Source organism: Podarcis bocagei (assembly GCF_964188305.1).
Source record: "Podarcis bocagei genome assembly, chromosome: 13".
In the NCBI taxonomy this organism is placed as follows: domain Eukaryota; kingdom Metazoa; phylum Chordata; class Lepidosauria; order Squamata; family Lacertidae; genus Podarcis; species Podarcis bocagei.
The window spans coordinates 57,847,405-57,865,441 of NC_138138.1; the positions used below are offsets into that span (position 1 = coordinate 57,847,405).

Here is an 18,037-nt window from a genome sequence, read left to right on the forward strand (position 1 = left end):
AGACATTAAGGCAAACAAGAGGGAAGGGAGTGTTGAAAGGAAACAGCTGATCGGCAAGCGATTGGAAGGGAGATAAGGGACGCTAGAGATAACGGAGGCTGCCTGGGAGGGGGGAGGTAAAAGCCCATGGATCCTCAGGATTTTTGCATTGGGTCACCACAACCGCCACAACCCCCGGAAAACCTGTTAAAACCTATAGTTTGTTCAGCAGCCTCAGCCTTTCTAGCTGGAGTCCATGGGCCCATCAGTCAATCACTCCAGGGGGGGGGGGGTTTGCAAGGCATGGAGCTGGTCTTCCTGGACTCCCAGCTGTGGTAAGAGTTTGCTGCTAGACTGCTGGTCCTTGCCCAGTGAAGAAATGAACCTTGGAATGAAAAGGCAGCTCAGCACATTGGCCAAGAAGGTCCCCAAATAAACGGGGGTGGGGCAGGGCAGGGGGGTTGACGCATGAGGCTCCTGCTGGGCTTCTGCTTTGGAGAGGGAAAGAAGGGTTACATGGTGTGCTTGGCTTGCCAAGGGTTAAAAGGAACTGAGCTGGGTTCCTAGAGAGGACAGGAAATAACGGTGGGGGAGGGGCAGGTCCTCCAGAGCAAAAGGCCCTCCCTCCCCAGTCCCTTTAGTGAGCTACATAACTGGGAAACAGCGGCAAAGGCAACTGCTTATATACATTCCTGAAAGCCTGGGCCACTCCCAGTCCCAACGTGATTGGCTGTCTAAATTTCCAAGCTGCGAATCACAACTCTGAGTTCAAGGGCCAATGGCAGAGGCCCAAGTCCTGAAATGTTCTGTGATTGGACATCATGTATCGATCAGAACACAGGAGCTCAGACTCCTTAGTCCAGACTGAGGCTCAGGCAAACACAGACCAGTGAATACATCACAGGCTCCAGCCTCAAGATACACATGGCGCCCCCAAAAAGCATTTTTTGGGGGTGCGGGGAGCCTGTTGGCATTTGTAGCAGTTAGAACATATTCAAAGCTGGATCAAAGCCAGGAGTTTCTGCCCAGGAATCAGAGGGGGAAAGAGTAGTCTAATGATCTGTCCTTCTGGCCAGGGAGCTCTGGGAATTGTAGCTCAAGTGGAAGGCGCTGGTGGGCAGTGGCGTAGCGTGGGGGGTGTAGGGGGGGTCGGCCGCACCGGGCGCAACATCTGGGGGGGGGGCGCGCTCGCACTCGCAGCTCTCTGCCCCTACCTGGCTCACTCACTCTCACTGCAGTGCTGGCTGTGCGAATCCGCCGCCCACTGTGGAGGGGGCGGGTGCCAGGCGTGCTGTGCGGAGAGAGAGCGAGGGACTATCTGGGGGAGGGACAGTGCAGCGGCCGCCCAGCGCAGCGCTGAGCGCGGGAGAGAACCACACCAGACCAGACCAGGCAGCAGCAAGAAGAAGCTGGCAGCGGCGGCAGGTTAGGGGTTAGGGGGCGCAAATTACTTGCCTTGCCCCGGGTGCTGACAACCCATGCTACGCCGCTGCTGGTGGGGGAGGGTCTCCCAACAACTCTAACCACTTGGGGGGCTGTCTCTTTCAGCCCCACCCTAGGTTTGTCTCCTATAATCCTTGCATTGTAGATTTGGAAGGGCCCTCGAGGATCATCTAGTCCAGCCCACTGCAATGCCAGAGTCTCATCTACAGCATCCCTGGCAGGTGGCTGCCCGACCTCTTCTTAGACCCTTCCAAGGAAGGAGAGTCCCTTCCTCGTTCCAGCAGGGCCTCGGATTCCTCGGATTCCTCCAGGGCTTCTCAGCCGGGCTTTCTGTTCAGTCTCTAAAGATCCCCTGAACACCTGAGCAGCCTCCTGTTGGAATGGGCAATCACATGTCGACCGGGAGTCTGATGGGTGGGTGGTGGGGACAATAGAGGACTTGTTTGCATCTTGATCTCAGCATCTGAGGAGCCCTGCAGGATCAGGCCAGTGGGGGGTCCCCGTATTGAGTCCAGCCTCCTGTTCTTCTGGAAAGCCCACCAGCAGGACTTGGGGGGGGGAGCCCCTCTCTCCACCTGCGCTTCCTGCTTCCCAAAAAACGGATTCAGAAGCAAGGCTGCCTTCGACTGGAGACCAAACACAAACCACCCCTGGACCTCTCTTCCTCCATGCGTTGCCCTCATCCTCTTGGCTCTCCATCTTCCAACAACCTGTGTCTCTTTATAGCATAGGTCAGGTTTTCACTTCTATTCTTTGTTCATATTTTATGTCCAAATGCTTTCATCTGCTTAATAAATGGGAATTTATGGGCTTTATGCTTTTGTGGTTCTCATTATTCCTGTTATTGGGATAGTGCCATTAGAATGCTGTTATAATAGAATCCAGTTCTCCAGAGCAAAGGTACCTCCTTCCAAGGGTTAAAATGAAGTGAGTGGTACATTCCTAGAGAGGACCAGAAATAAATGCAGGGGGGAGCCGGTCCTCCCAAGCAGAAGCCTCCATGCCCTTTCCTGCAACTGGGTGGTTTTTCTCTCCTCTGCAAGGAGAAGGGGGCTGTTGCCTCTGCTCTGCCTCTCCTGGGATCTGGTGAGCCTTCTTGCATGGGGCGCATTGGGGCAGGAGCTGCAGGGGAGGGGGCTGGGGGGCTGTTCGGCTCATGCAGGGGGAGATCCCCAAGTCAGGGAGCAGAGGGTCCTTCTCTTGCTAAGAGGTCAAGGGACCCCTGACCCTTAAGTCCGGTCAAAGGCAACTATGGGGTGCAGCGCTCACCTCGCTTTTCAGGCCAAGGGAGCCGGCGTTTGTCCACAGACAGTTTCCGGGTCATGTGGCCAGCAGGACTAAATAATAATAATGAGTGCTTTTTTCTGGGGGGACGCATACCCCTAGACATTTTCTGAATCTAAGTTTGGCCTCACTGAGGGCAGTATTTCAATATGAGTAGGAAAATGAGAGTACCCCTAAACATTTTTTAAGGAAAAAAGGCATTGATAATAATACTAATTTATTACTTAGACCCCGCCCATCTGGCTGGGCCTCCCCAGATTCCCAACAGAATATTAAAAACACGATAAAACATCAAACATTAAAAACTTCCCTAAACAGGCCTGCCTTCAGATGTCTTTTGAAAGTCAGGTAGTTCTGTATCTCATTGACATCTGGTGGGAGGGTGTTCCACAGGGCAGGCGCCACCACCGAGAAGGCCCTCTGCCTGGTTCTCTGTAACCTCACTTCTCACAGGGAGGGAACCGCCAAAAGGCCCTCGGAGGAGGATCGCAGGGTCCAGACTGAACGATGGGGATGGAGGCGCTTCTTCTGGGGCTTCTGGCACAATGGGACACCATGATGGAAACCAGAGCGCCCAGAAATGCTGTTTACCTTCCCGCTGCAGCAGTACCTATTTATCTACTTGCACTGGCGTCCTTTCAAACTGCTAGGTTGGCAGGAGCTGGGACAGAGCAACGGGAACTCACTCCATTATGGAGATTTTAACTGTCAACCTTATGATCAGAAAGCTCAAGAGGCTCAGTAAAGCCAGAGCGGGAGGCAAGTTCTCAGGAGGTCTGCAACTGTATTATTTACTTGGACCCATACACTTATTGCCACTTTAGGGAGGGGTCTCTGGATCAGGGGGGAAAGTGATGAGTTTATGGATTATTTAATTTCTATACCTTTTCATATATTAGAAATATCTCTAAGCAGTGCACAAGAAACAAAAGCCAGCACAGACTACGTAAACAAAAATATTGCAAAAATACACAGTTGCAGATAAAAATGTTACATTGATACAAAGTTATTCATATAGATAGATAAATAATGTAAATCAGTGAAATTAATAAACCCCATTTATTAACCAGGTGGAAACGCTGGGACTTAAAATATAAACACACTAAAAAAATGAAGACCTGACCTATGCAAAAAATGAATAAACACTGTTAGAGTATGGAGGGCAGAGACACAGCCACATCCTCACTTAATACAGAACTTTTTTCTTCTCCTGACAGTGTGCAAATTTTATAACAGAACAATGTATTTGCTTTGTAGAATTTGCCAGCACCTCTCATTCAGAATTTGACAGGTGAAAAGGGGGGTCCCTTACATTCTCTTGGAGTCTTCCTGAGAGCACAGATGGATGAGCAAGACTTAGCTGGCCCTGGAACAGGAAGAGGCCATGGCAGTGGCACTGGGAGCAGTGGGGGATTCTGGGAAGGCTCTGGGCAGAAGATCCTGGGAGAGGAGGACACCCTTTGCTCAGAGGTGCAGAGCCAGCAGTTCAGGCAGTTCTGCTCCCAGGAGGCCAAAGGACCCCGAGAGGTTTGCAGCCGACTCCACCACCTTTGCCACCAGTGGCTGAAGCCAGAAAGGCACATGAAAGCTGAGATGCTGGACCTGGTGATCTTGGAGCAGTTCCTGGCTGTCCTTCCAGCGGAGATGGAGAGCTGGGTGAGGGAATGCGGAGCAGAGACCAGTTCCCAGGCGGTGGCCCTGGCCGAAGGTTTCCTCCTGAGTCAGGCAGAGGAGAGGAAGCAGGTGGAGAAGAAGCAGGTGAGAGAGACATTTCTCTGGATGCTCCCAAGGGGCTCCAAACAGGAGGGAGAACAAACCCAAATCCCATCCTTTTTTTGGGAGTGACATTGGATAACCCTCAAGTTTTTGTCCCAGCCATTCCTTTTCTCACCCATCTCCACATTCTCTATTACAAATTCTTGTTGCTCTTTCAGGAAAAGGATCTGTCTTCAGAAACGGGTCCTGATTCCTCTGAGGCACAGAGGACTTTCCCTTTGTCTCTCGCAGGTGAAAGAAGGATGCCAGCAAGACCTCCTCCTCCATCTCTTCCTCCTGGTGGAGGGGAAGCAGCGGCTGAGGAACCGGATCAGGTGGGGGGAAGGAGCTTTGGGGGGGGGAAGAGGCTGGGGGGGGCATTGGAATGCACAATTTTAAAAATTCAGTTTAGACATTAAAATAAGCACCCATAGTTAAAATGTGCAGTGAAATAAAGCCATTAAAACAGCACAACAACAAACAGCAGAAAACAATAGAACAATGTGTAGTAGATAATATTTATGCTGTCTAAGGGGACGACCTTTTTCTTCTTTCAGGGTCCAGTGTGTTTGGAAGATGTCACTGTTTGTTTCACGGCTGAGGAGTGGACATTGCTGGATCCTGCCCAGAGAGCTCTGCATAAGGAAGTCATGGAGGAGAATTGTGGGATCTTGGCTTCTCTAGGTAAGGTTCCCTCTTGAATCATAATATTTGTTTGGAAATTCCATAAATATATCTATGTGTGAAGCCTCCCAGATTTTGACTGAGCTCAACAGCACCACCTAGAGCACCTCTGATTATAACACCCTCACAGCTCACCTTGAATGGGGGGCTATGGACTCTTTTGTCTGTGAATATTATTTCTCCTTTGATTCCTTTTTAAACCATGATCTGGCTGGTTTGAACTACCATGGACTTTTAAAATATAGACTTCAGAGTGGTTAGGGAATCATAGAGTCATCTAGTCGCACCCCTGCAATGCAGGAATCTCATCTAAAGCATCCATGACAGATGGTCTTCCAACCTCTTCTTAAAAACCTCCAAGGAAGGAAAGTCCACAACATTCCGACAGAGACAGTTCCACTGTTCAACAGCTCTTATCCACAGAAAGTTATTTCTGATATTTTTGTTGTTGTTTAGTCATTTAGTCGTGTCCGACTCTTCGTAACCCCCTGGACCAGAGCACGCCAGGCACTCCAAATCTAATTTCTTGTAACTTCAAGCCATTGGTTTGGATCCTGCCCTCCAGAGCAGGAGAAAACAAGCTTCTTCCTTCTTCCATGTGGCAGCCCTTGAGATATCTGAAGATGGCTCTCATATCTCCTCTCCGTCTCCTCTTTCCCAGGCTAAACATACCCAGCTCCTTCAACCGTTCCCCATAAGGCCTGGTTTCCAGACCCTTGATCATCTTGGCTGCCCTCCTCTGCACACCTTCTAGCTGGTCAACATCCTTCTAAAATTGTGGTGCCCAGAACTGGAAACACTATTACAGATGTGGTCTGACCAAGCCGGAATAGAGTGGGACTGTTACTACCCTTGATCTGGACACTAGATTTCTGTTGATGCTGCCTAGAAGATCATTTGCCTTTTTTGCTGCTGCATCACACTATTGTCTTATATTAAGCCTGTGGTCAACTAAGACCTCTAGATACTTTCCACATCTACTACCATAAGGCCAGGTGTCCCCCATCCTATATTTGTGCATCTTGTTCTTCCTGCCTAAGTGAAGAACCTGACATTTGTCTCTGTTGAAATTCATTTTGTTAGCTGGGGCCTAGTTCTTCAATCTGTTAAGGTCATTTTGATTTCTGGTTCTTTCTTCTGTGACATTAACTACCCTTCCCAGTTTGGTGTCATCTGCAAATTTGATTTGCATCCCCTAAATTCCTCTATCCATGTCATTTATAAAGCCATTGTACAACAACAGATTCTGACAATTTTTTTGTTTTTGCTTTTGCTTTTGCTCTGGTCTGTTTTTTGTTGACCAAAGAGATGACAGACTAGAGATGGCCCAGATTCCATGTTTGAGTCAAACAAAATCTGTCCCAGAAAAGAGCCAGTCTTGTCAAATCTTAAGTTTCCATAAATATGTCCCTGAATGCCAGTCAACAAAGGCAGTGAACCCTGAAGTACGTCCTCCCATCTAACTCCCTTCAGTTCCTCCTCTCTCAAAAGCATTAATGAGCTTTGTTCTTTCTGAGGCTTTAATCCATTTCTCTCTTCATTGCAGGTGGAGATGGACTGGAAATGAAGAACAAGGGAGACCACGACAAAATCCCCATGGAGAAGCCATATCAATATTCGGAGTCTGGAGAGAACTTCAGTCAGAGCTCCCATTCAGTTTCCCATGAAAGAAATCCCATTGGGAACGAACCCCGTCAGTGCTTGGAGTCTGTTAAGGGCTTTCATATAAGCACAAGCGTCTGTCGACATCAGAGAATTCACAGTGGGGAGAAACCATATCAGTGCTTGGAATGTGGAAAGGGCTTTGTCTGGAAGATAAGTTTGACTTCCCATCAAAGAATTCATAGAGGGGAGAAACCATATCCGTGCTTGGAATGTGGGAAGAGGTTCAACCAGAGAGCCCATCTCACTTCCCATCAAAAAATTCATACAGGGGAGAAACCGTATGAGTGCCTAGAATGTGGGAAGAAGTTCAGCCAAAGGACCCACCTCAGTTCCCATCGAAGAATCCATACAGGGGAGAAACCATACCAGTGCTTGGAATGTGGAAAGGGCTTCAGTCAAAGGGCCCACCTCACTATCCATGAAAGAATTCATACAGGGGAGAAACCATATCAGTGTACGGAATGTGGGAAGAGCTTCCGTAAGAGTTCCGTTCTCACTAACCATCAAAGACTCCATACGGGGGAGAAACCATATCATTGTTTGGAATGTGGGAAGAGCTTCAATGAGAAAACGAATCTAATTTCCCATGAAAGAATCCATACAGGGGAGAAACCGTATCAGTGTGTGGAATGTGGGAAGAGCTTCCGTAAGAGTACTTTTCTCACTTCCCATCAAAGTATCCATACGGGGGAGAAACCATATCAGTGTCTGGAATGCGGGAAGAAGTTCAGTCAGAAGGCCCACCTCACTTCACATCGGAGAACTCATGCAGGTGAGAAAGCATATCAGTGCTTGGAATATGGAAAGAGCTTCAGTCACAGAATCTCTCTCACTTCACACAAAGAATTCACACAAGGGAGAAAGTCTAACTGTCCTTGGAATGTGGAAAGACCTTTGAAGGATCAAGCTCACTCCCCATCTAAGAAGTCACAGCGGGGAGAATCATAGGATCATGGAGTCATAGAGTTGGAAGGGATTCTGATGGTTATCTCGCTGAACCCTGTGCAAAGCAGGAATCTCAACTAAACATCCATGGCAGATGAGCATCCAACCTCTGCTTAAAAACTTTCCACTTTCCACCACCTTCTGATGGAATCTGTTCCTCAGTCAGATAGATCTTACCTTCAGAAGTTCTGCCTGATGTTTAGTCATAGAATCATAGAATCATAGAGTTGGAAGAGACCCCAAGGGCCATCGAGTCCAACCCCCTGCCAAGCAGGAAACACCATCAGAGCACTCCTGACATATGGTTGTCAAGCCTCTGCTTAAGACCTCCAAAGAAGGAGACTCCACCACACTCCTTGGCAGCAAATTCCACTGTCAAACAGCTCTTACTGTCAGAATCTCCTTTCTTGTAACTTGGAGCCATTGGTTGGAGTTCTATCCTGTGGAGCAGGAGAAATCACATCTTCCATGTGACATCCCTTTAGATATTTGAAGATGCCTATCATATCTCCATGCACTCTTCTCTGTGATAAACATCCTCAGCTCCCTCAAGCATTCCTCATAAGTCTCAGTATTCAAGACCTCCCTTTTTGTGATATTATTTTCCATATAGAAAGTTACATTTGTTAATCAACAATTATATTCCAATTCAATAAAGCTAGTAAGGTAAAGGGACCCCTGACCATTAGGTCCAGTCGTGACCGACTCTGGGGTTGCAGCGCTCATCTCGCTTTATTGGCCGAGGGAGCCGGCGTACAGCTTCCGGGTCATGTGGCCAGCATGACTAAGCCGCTTCTGGCGAACCAGAGCAGCGCACGGAAACTCCGTTTACCTTCCCGCCGGAGCGGTACCTGTTTATCTACTTGCACTTTGACGTGCTTTCAAACTGCTAGGTTGGCAGGAGCAGGGACCGAGCAATGGGAGCTCACCCCGTCGCAGGGATTCGAACTGCCGACCTTCTGATTGGCAAGTCCTAGGCTCTGTGGTTTAACCCACAGCACCACCCGCATCCCAATAAAACTAGTAGCTTTCCGCTTAATAATAATAATAATAATTTATTAATAATAATTATTATAATAATAATAATTTATTATTTATAACCCGCCCATCTCACTGGGTATCCCCAGCCACTCTGGGTGGCTTCCAACAAAATATTAAAATACAGTAGTCGGTCAAACATTAAAAGCTTCCCTAAACAGGGCTGCCTTCAGATGTCTTCTAAAAGTCTGGTAGTTGTTGTTCTCTTTGACATCTGATGGGAGGGCGTTCCACAGGGCGGGTGCCACCACCAAGAAGCCCCTCTGCCTGGTTCCCTGTAACTTTGCTTCTCGCAGTGAGGGAACCGCCAGAAGGCCCTCACAGCTGGACCTCAGTGTCCAGGCAGAACAGTGGGGGTGGAGACACTCCTTCAGGTCTACTAGGCTGAGCGATGGGGCGATGCGGTGAGCCTCACTACTGGTTTGGGCGGGAGGGGGTCCATGGGCTGTGAAATCTCCGGGGACTTCTTCATTGACACGTCTGGCTGGGCCCCAGTGCCTCTTCCTCCAGCCAGACATCGTCGTTTCCCTGCTGTGGTCCTCCTTGTTGCGTTGCTGCAGTTACCATTGCTGAGGCTGCAGTGTGCTTGTGGAGCCTCCGGGGACACTCTTTCGCCATATGCCCTGGATCCTCGCAGATGTAACACTTCCTGTTCCCTCTAGGAGGCTTCGCTTTCACTGTTGTCGGTGCTAGGGCTCTGGCTGCTGACTGAGCCCTTGCACTTCCAACCTCCATAGGTTCCACCCCTCCTCCTTGTGGAGGCGTGGATTGCGCACGCGCTGCTTCTCTGGGAAGGAAGGAGGAGCCCCTGGCTGGTTCGCGCCCTCCACGCCCTTCGTCCCTGCTCCACGGACGTTCTTCCAGCCGCACCCCCACGGCTAGCGCCCTCTGAACGATCTCCTGCGTGGTCCGGGGTCTCTCCCCCCTCGCAATTTCATCTTTAACAGAGCCGTGCAATCCCTCCCAAAACAGGTCTCTTACAGGAGCCGAATCCCTGTCCCATTCCAGAGCACTGACCAAAGCGAAAAAGCGGGCATGATACTGCCTTACGCTGGCCCTCCCTTGTTTCAGTCCATGTATCTGCTGCCGAGCAAGATCCACGTCAATGCTTGATAAGAAACACCCATCCATCGCTTTAATAAAGGCATCCACATTTTGGAGCGCCGGATCCTTATCCCTCCACAAATTGCGCAGCCATGCTTTAGCTTCCCCATGCAAATGGGACATGATGAACCCCACTTTCTCTTGCTCATCTCTAAAGTCTTTTTTCAGCAGTTCCAGTGCGCACATTACATCTGCTCTAAAGTTGGGGTACTGTTGCAGATTCCCATCGAAGTGAGAGACCAGACCGCCTGTTCGTCTCCCCAACCCAATTCCCTCCTGTCTGGGTGTCAGTTGCCCTTGCTTCGTAAGCATGTCCAACCTGACCTGGAGATCCCTGCAGGCGGCAGCTGCCTCCTCCTCTCTCTTCCTGGATGCGAGAGCCTCGGCATTCAGTTGTGACACTGCTTTTCTGAGTTCCTCTATCTGCTGCTCAGCCGTCATGTTGTCTGCCGTTCGTGAGCTAGCTAGTAGGCACCTGCTTCTCTCCTCTCCTCGGGGCTGTAGATGCCCACAATTTTAGGGACGGAGCTTACTGTCAGAGCTGCTTCAAGATCCTAGCTCACAGAGGATCACGCTAGCCAGCGGTCATTAAGTAAAAGTCTTTATTGAGTTACAGTTTCCATTCTCAAGCTGCTGCGTGCAACTCTACGTCTAATGGCTAGATCGGCGAAGCTCCGTCTGAGTCTCCGCCCCTTGTGCACCAACTTAATATCCTAGCCCTGCTCCACCTTTTCCGCCTGACTGTTCTCCTCTGGGTCCCTCTGCCCCCCGGGGTCTCTTCCTTCCGGGATTCTTCTGAGGCCGACCCCCCGGAACTCCCTGTCTCCTTGCGCCGGGCTTTAGGACCTGGCTCCCTTTCCTGGCTGCCTACTGCGTCACTCTCCTGTGCATTTGAACTTGGCGCGCGCGCCCAACCTTCCACTTTCCGTCTGACCGTTTCTTCGCTCCCCAATGGAGGTGTGGCCACTCCTGACTCGTGCCCTCCCCCCTGTTGCGAGCTGCCAGCGCTTGATCTCTGGCGCTCTTCCTCTTCCCTGCTCTCTGGCTGTGACGCTGGTCCCGATTTCCAACTGCTCTCCTCTGAGTCCCCTCTGGCTCTATCTTCCTGGGGTGTCCCCCTAGGCTCCCCCCTTGCCCTGGCCACTGGTGCTCCTTTCTGTGAATCTTCTGATTCACTGGAAAGACTCAGAGATCTCGGGTCGTTGTCATCACTCATCTTTTCTTCTGCCTCCTCCCCCTCGCTCTCTGTTTCCTCCCTTGCCCTTGCCTCTGCTCCTGAACCCCTGACACATGTGTAACAAAGTAATTAATATAATAAGCACAGTATAATAGTAGATTTAAGGTACTGTTAGCTAGTGAGGGGGAAAGTGTGAGTTTGGGATGTTGGGGGTGAGAGGTGATTGGCTGAGAGCTTGAAAAGGATTTTGAATAAAACATACAATTAGGCCTGTGGCTTATTAAACTTTGCATATTGTCTTAAATGTGTTTGTGGGAGGGCGGTTCTTGGTTTGTTTCATTTTATGCTGTGAAGCATCCTGAGGTCTCTGGATGAAGGCAGTATACAAATTTAATGAATTAAATACAAAAAGTAGTCATAAGCAATAAATAAAACATTTAAAAATGCAAAACCAAACTGAACAATTTCCACATAAATCACAAGAGCTAAAAAAAGAAGAAGCCGCAAACTAGCCACACAGGTACAACTCCCTATGAAACATTCGAAATCATGCGCTTATGTATACAAAGTTATCTTGAAACCTAATTTTTAATAAATCAGTTGTGTTCCAACACACACTTCATTCTTCACTCCTTTAGGGGTGAAGTGTTCAGGGAAGAGTTCTCTGGGGTGTTTGGTGGAAGACCCAGTCAAGACCCAGCTCCCAGCTGTGCCCCTTGAATGCAGTGGGGAGGGGGCACAGGAGGGGGTGGGCGCTGCCAGAGCCCCTCTGAGCGAAGGCGGTGGCAGCCCAACACAGGGAGACGAACTAGACCTCTGCATGAGCAGAGATCATCTGGAGCTCTTCATAAAAGCAAACCTAGCTATACAGCAATGTCTGAGCGTCTCGCCAGACACAGGAAGGCAATTAAAGGCATAACGAATAGAGACGCCTTCCAAGACGCATGGATCTCTTTCTTTAACTATGTTAATGACCAAAATCAAGTGTTGTATCAACCGCTCAATATTCTTAGTGGTTATGCTAAGCCAGAAGTTTCCAGCCTTTTTGAGTCCACGGCTCCCTTCTTTCTGTGGCACCCCTGTGGGGCTCAGGAGCCCAGTTAAGTCACCCCCCTTGCCTGCAGAGCTGGCAGCCCCTCGCCCTTTTTCGAACACCCTCCCTTGTGCAGTGTCCCCTCAGCCTCCTCTCCTCTCCCTCCTCCTTGGGAGTCCTCTGGACAGCCTTTGCTGCTGCCCTGGTCTCTGAGCTGCCCCAAAGAGAGGTGCCTCCCCACACTGCCCCACAGGGGCCTGGGACTTGTCTGTCCATTCCTACCAGCAAGGGCTGGCTGGGCTCCCTCCCCTGCTTGCTTGCTTCCTCCGAAGCTGCTTCAGCTCCTGCTAACCAGCACCCCCTGGCCAGCTTCAGGGGAGCTTGTGACCAAGGCTTCTGCAGCAAACAGCCATGCCAGCCTTTGGGAGGCAGAGACCTGAGAGGGCATCAGAGGAGGGAGGGAGGGAAGGAAAGAAGGACAGAGGCCGGAGAGGCCCGCGGCACCCCTGACCATCACTCAAGGCACCCCAAGGTGCCACGGCACACTGGTTGAGTAATATGTTTGAATGTTGAAGGTGTGTGTCTAGAGACAATGGATAAGACAACCACCGTTCGATGTCCTGCTGAGTTCAGAGTCCCTCAGCATGCACCTAGTCATCTCCATAAGAGACTGAAACATTCCTTCCAGGATTGAGTTTTGTTGCATGGTGTGGCTCTCGCACATCCCCTTCCTCTTCCAGGAGGGTTCTCATGTGGCTCCAGGTAAACTCACCTCCACTGTCGCTGACCAGAGTTGTGAGTTTCCTCTGAAACTTGCTGCTCACCATGGCAAGGTATTTTCTGAACATCTCCACTGCTTCACTTTTCTCTTTTAGAAGTACCTTGAGAAAACATCCAGAAAAACTAGACTATCTTTATTCTTCCCTAAGTGTGCCACACATATCTGCGTACACTACACTCTGGTGCTTTTCTGTTATACATGAAGGAAAAGAAGCTTTAACAACTCTTCTCAGTGATGCAACTGACACACTTGGCTGTGGCTGGTGCCTTTTGGCTTGCCTTCGTCCCTGCAGCAAACTGCTTGCATTGCAACTCCGCAGTGACTTTGATGTCTCTGTGGCCGAACCTTCTGTGCCAGAGTTCTGGCGACCAAGACGCTTGGCCAGTCACACTTCTCTGAAGTCTCTCAGCCCCACTCACCTCACTGAGTGTTTGTTGTGGGGGAGGAAGGGAAAGGAGAATGTTAGCCGCTTTGAGACTCCTTCGGGTAGTGATAAAGCTGGATATCAAATCCAAACTCCTACTCCTCCTCCTCTTCTTCTTCTTCTTCTTCTTCTTCTTCTTCTTCTTGGCTGTTGCATTCACTCTGGATCTAAGAGTGAATCAGACTTGTAGAGTCGGAAGGGACCTAAGGGGCCATCTAGTCTAACCCCCTGCAATGCAGGAATCTCAACTAAAGAATCCCTGGCAGATGGCCATCCAACCTTTGTTTAAAAGCCTCCAGTGAAAGAGAGTCCACAACCTCCTGAGGGAGACTGTTCCTCCTGGACATCCCTTGAGATACTTGAAGATGGCTTCTCTCCGTCTCCTCTTTCCCAGAAGCCTTTATTTCCAGACCCTTGGTCATCTTGGTTGCCCTCCTCTGCCCATGTTCCAGCTTGTCAACATCCTTGTCGAAGGGACATCCTGTGATGCCCAGAACTGAACACAGGGCTCTAGGTGTGGCCTGACCAAGGCAGAATAGAGTGGGACTATGACTTCCCTTGCTGACTCCTGTTCCGCTTGTGGTTCACTAAGACCCGTAAATCCCTTTCACATGTAAAGCCAGGTGTCCTCCATCCTATATTTGTGCCACAGGTTCTTCCTGCTTAAGTGAAGAACCATACATTTGTCCCTAATGAGATTCATTTTGTTAGATTGGGCCCAGTTCTCCAGTCTGCTATGATCGTTTTGAATTCTGATCCTGTTTTCTATGGCATGAGCTGTCCCTCCCAGTTTGGTGTCATCTGCAATTTTTTTGAGCATCCCCTAAATTCTTTCATCCATGTCATTTATAAACACTTTGAACAACATCGGGTCCTGCGGCACCCCACTTGTCACTTTTTCTAGGATGACAAGGACCCATTATGCAAAACTCTTAACTTCACATACACACTCCTGGAATCTGGGCGGGTAGAGAGAGATGGACCAGGAGTGAGACCTTGGGGGTTGCAGCAGGCAGCTCAGTGAAGCCGTAGACCCAGTGTGTGGGGGGCTGTGAAAAAAGACAAGCTTCACACCAGGGATCGTTAGGAAAGGAGTTGAAAATAAAACTGCAAATACCATGATGCCATCATAGAAATCTACGGTGTGACTGCATTTGGGGCACAGTCTCCAGTTTTGGTCGCCTCTCCTCAAAAAGGATATTTGTAGAGTTGGAAAAAGTTTCAGCAAAGGGCCGCCGAAATGACCAAGGGGGGTGGCGTTTGGGGATGTCCAGTTTAGAGGAAAGGCGGGTGAGAGGCAACTTGATTGACAGAATTCCGCCTGGCCTGGAGAAAGCGGCTGCGCTAGCTTGCAAAGGGTTAAAAGGCACTAAGCTGGATTCCTAGAGAGGAGAGAGGAGATCCAGGCGGGGGTGGGGGGGAGGAGGATGGGATCCTGAGCCGAAGCCCCTGCCGGCCAAGTGCTTCTCCAGTGGCGTAGCGTGGGTTGTCAGCACCCGGGGCAAGGCAAGTAATTTGCGCCCCCTAACCCGTGGATTTGCGCCCCCTAACCCTAACCCCCAGATGCTGTGCCCGGTGCGGCCGGCCCCCCCTGCACCCCCCACGCTACGCCACCGTGCTTCTCCGCACGTGCATCGGGGGTCTCTTGGGACTCCGGTGGGTCTCTGCTCTTCTTGCCTAGGGTTCAATGGGGGGAAGGGAGGGCCTCCTCAGCCCATGCACGGGGGGGGCATGGAGCAGAGGGTCCTGCCCCCTTCCTTCTCTCCTGGGGGGCTCCTTCTGCAAGGGGGGGGGGCAGCTGTCTCTCTGCCCCTTCTGGGCTCGGGTGAGTCTCTCCTCTCTTCTTGCAAAGGGTGCAATGGGGAGAAGGGGGGCAGGGGGAGGGCCGCTCAGTTCATGCAGCAGGGGGGTCCCCAAGTCCGGGGGGGGGGCAAGGAGGCCCCTGCCCCTTCCTCTCTGCACAGCCCGGGGGGGGGCGAGCTCACTGGACGCCTGCAGCTCTTCTTCCTTGGCCCTTTGGCGGGGCGGGGGGGGGGCTGCAAAGAAACCCCGTTCAAAGCACTGATCATCTGCAGGGGTGGTCGCCCAGCAGAAACAGTAAAATGTACGCAAAAAATAGAAAGCAAAACCTGACCTATGCAAGAAAGAAAGAAAGTCTGTGGGAAGATGGGGGGCAGAGAAGAGCAAGCGCTTCTTGGTGCGGGGCAGAGTCGAGCCTGCGGAACTCCCTGCCACTTTAGGCCAGGCTGGGACCAGGGCAGGGAGGAGGAGGAGGAGGAGAGGCTCCTGGTGGCTTCATCCTCGAGGACTGAGCTCTGGTCTCCCAGAGATGCTGCTGAGTCCCAGTTGCTGGAAGGAAGCGCAGGGGGGGGGAGAGGGGGGCCTCTTGCGCCCCAGTCCTGCTGGGGGGCTTCCCATTCAGGCCCCAGTGGGAACAGGGGGGGGGGAGTCCAGAGGGGCCCAATGGCCTGATCCTGCAGGGCTCCTCTCCCGCTCCGATGCTGAGCTCCTCAGGTGTCCTGGAAGTAAAGCTTTCCCCAACACAACCCATGAATCAGACAAGGGAGTTATCGGGACTCCAGGCTGACACTCATGTGCCCATTCAGACATGCAGCCGCTCAGGTGTTCAGGGGATCTTTAGGACTGAACAGAAAGCCCTGCGGAGAAGCCCTGGAGGTCTCCCCAGCCAAGGAAACGGAGGCAGGAGAGGCCCTGCTGGATCCCTTGGGAAGACTCTCTCAGGGATGCTTGAGTGGAGATTCCTGCATCGCAGGGGGTTGGGCTGGATGACCCTCAGGAGCCCCTTCCAAATCTACAGCTCTCTGACCCCAGAGCCATTGGAGGATGGAAGTTTTTAAATGTTTATTTATATGTTGGAAGCCTCCCAGAGTGGCTGGGGGAACCCACTCAAATGGGTGGGGTATAACTAGTAGAATAATCATAATAATCATAATGGAATAGGAGGGTCCTATATTCATTAGAGAAATGTAGGAGGGTATGCAGTCAATCTTCTTTTGAAAGATCTGGACTTTGAACAATCTTTTCGCGTAATTAAAAGTCATCCTGCCTTTGCTCTGCTAAGTACCGTGTTTTTTGCTCTACAAGACTCACTTTTTCCCTCCTAAAAAGTAAGGGGAAATGTGTGTGCGTCTTATGGGGCGAATACAGGCTGCGCAGCTATCACAGAAGCCAGAACAGCAAGAGGGATTGCTGCTTTTGCTGCGCAGCAAATCCTCTTGCTGTTCTGGCTTCTGAGATTCAGAATATTTTTTTTCTTGTTTTCCTCCTCCAAAAACTAGGTGCGTCTTGTGGTCTGGTGCGTCTTATAGAGCAAAAAATACGGTACTTTGCAGCCTGGAAATGGTGGTGGTGATGATAATTCTTCAATAATAATAATAATAATAATTCCACTGCATCTTTTTTTCTTTTTTAATATTTTCTTTTAAAGACTTTTTGTTTGCATTCATACCAATATAACAAAACAATATATTTTGGAGGTTCTTGACCCCTGGACTTCCCCCTCCCTCTCCGCATTATTTTCTCTGTGCTCGGCTGAGGTGCCTGTGGCTCCGCTATTCATGCCTGTTGCTTGGCAATTTTAGGCCTACTCCTGGTTCCTGCATTTAATAATAATAATAATAATAATAATAATAATAATAATAATAATACCCCACCAGTCTGAGTAGGTTTCCCCAGCCACTCTGGGCGACTTATTCTGCTGGGCTAAGTCATTACCTAAAAGTATTTGCACATCTATCTCTTCCCAGACTCCTCTTGGGGGGGTTATTGGTTTTTGTTGTTTTTATTATATATTTTGTGATTTTATGTTGTGAGCACCCTGAGACCTGTGGGTATAGGATGGTATACAAATTAAACAAATTAATTTGATAAATTTGATCAGCAAAGTGTTGAATTGAGCCTCATCATGATCCTACATATTTTTATTTATGTCTTTGTAAGTTGTCCCTGCAGCTATGAATGAAAACAAATAAAGGCACTAGAGGACTAATCTGCATAGTATTATTATTACTTTAAAATCCGAAGTTCACAAGCTAAGAAACTGGTTTCTCTGGTGGCAGATAGAAAAATGAAGTATAGCTTGTCTTTGCATCCTTGATGGAACTGTCTCAAACAAAATCTGCGCCGACATTTTTAAGAAACGGCACCAGAGTTTCTGAGCTCCTCTCGGCAGCTTCCAAATGCAAGAATTATCAGACTAAAGGCATCTCTATTCATGTCTGTGAATGTGGGTTCCGGCTGACACAAGTGGGAATAGTTCCTGTCATTTCATAAAATGAAATTCAATTAAATGAATAATAAAATAATAATAATAGTTCCTGCCTCCTTCGCCTCAACCTCCAGGCCGCCATTTCCCTGCCAGATTCTGGCCTCTCTTTGCACCATCTTGTCCCTCAGATCCCTCAATCCCCTCAGCTCCTCCTCCTGGGCTGCCATTATTATTATTAATTATTCTTATTATTAATTGCATTTCTAGTCCTCCCCATAACTCTCTCCCCGGCCGGCTCTGCTCCGCTTGACCAGCGTCTCTGAAGCGATTTCCGTTTTCTCCCCTTTGGGGCAGCCGAGTCCTTTCAAGACCAAAGAGAAAGGCGCCTTCTTCTTCTTCTTCTTCTTCTTCTTCTTCTTCTTCTTCTTCTTCTTCTTCTTCTCTGCCTTTTCCCGCCTGGTCTCTGGGAATTTCCCCTTTTTCCCCCTGAGGGAATC

The 18,037-nt window shown here is 49.8% G+C and overlaps 3 protein-coding genes across 13 annotated transcripts in view; 2 read left to right on the forward strand and 1 right to left on the reverse strand.

The window, feature by feature from the left end:
• Positions 1–18,037, forward strand: part of LOC308572642 (uncharacterized protein) — a 200,854-nt gene that overhangs the window by 94,587 nt on the left and 88,230 nt on the right. Inside the window, exons 1-2 of one of the 2 annotated variants that reach the window (XM_081168859.1) lie at positions 1,854–2,508; positions 3,964–4,464. In XM_081168859.1, coding sequence (XP_081024985.1) covers positions 4,048–4,464 — 417 coding nt within the window. In that variant the 5' untranslated portion in view covers positions 1,854–2,508; positions 3,964–4,047. Of the gene's footprint in view, positions 1–1,853; positions 2,509–3,963; positions 4,465–18,037 lie in introns of those variants that run through there. The other variant, XM_081168858.1, reaches the window with a different exon arrangement.
• The window catches only part of LOC308572645 (uncharacterized protein), a 223,035-nt gene that overhangs the window by 81,099 nt on the left and 123,899 nt on the right, over positions 1–18,037 (reverse strand). The window lies entirely within an intron of this gene.
• On the forward strand, positions 4,837–7,760 carry LOC308572664 (uncharacterized protein). The gene is made up of 2 exons (XM_081168939.1): positions 4,837–5,145; positions 6,692–7,760. Exons 1-2 carry the CDS (start codon positions 4,983–4,985, stop codon positions 7,756–7,758), a joined length of 1,230 nt encoding a protein of 409 aa, XP_081025065.1. The 5' UTR covers positions 4,837–4,982; the 3' UTR covers positions 7,759–7,760.

Excerpts from the sequence above, each read along its gene's own strand:
- LOC308572664 (XM_081168939.1), top strand. The coding sequence starts at position 4,983 with ATGCTGTCTAAGGGGACGACCTTTTTCTTCTTTCAGGGTCCAGTGTGT. Across the intron at positions 5,146-6,691 it reads TGGGATCTTGGCTTCTCTAG|GTGGAGATGGACTGGAAATG; the intron begins GTAAGGTTCCCT and ends TCTTCATTGCAG.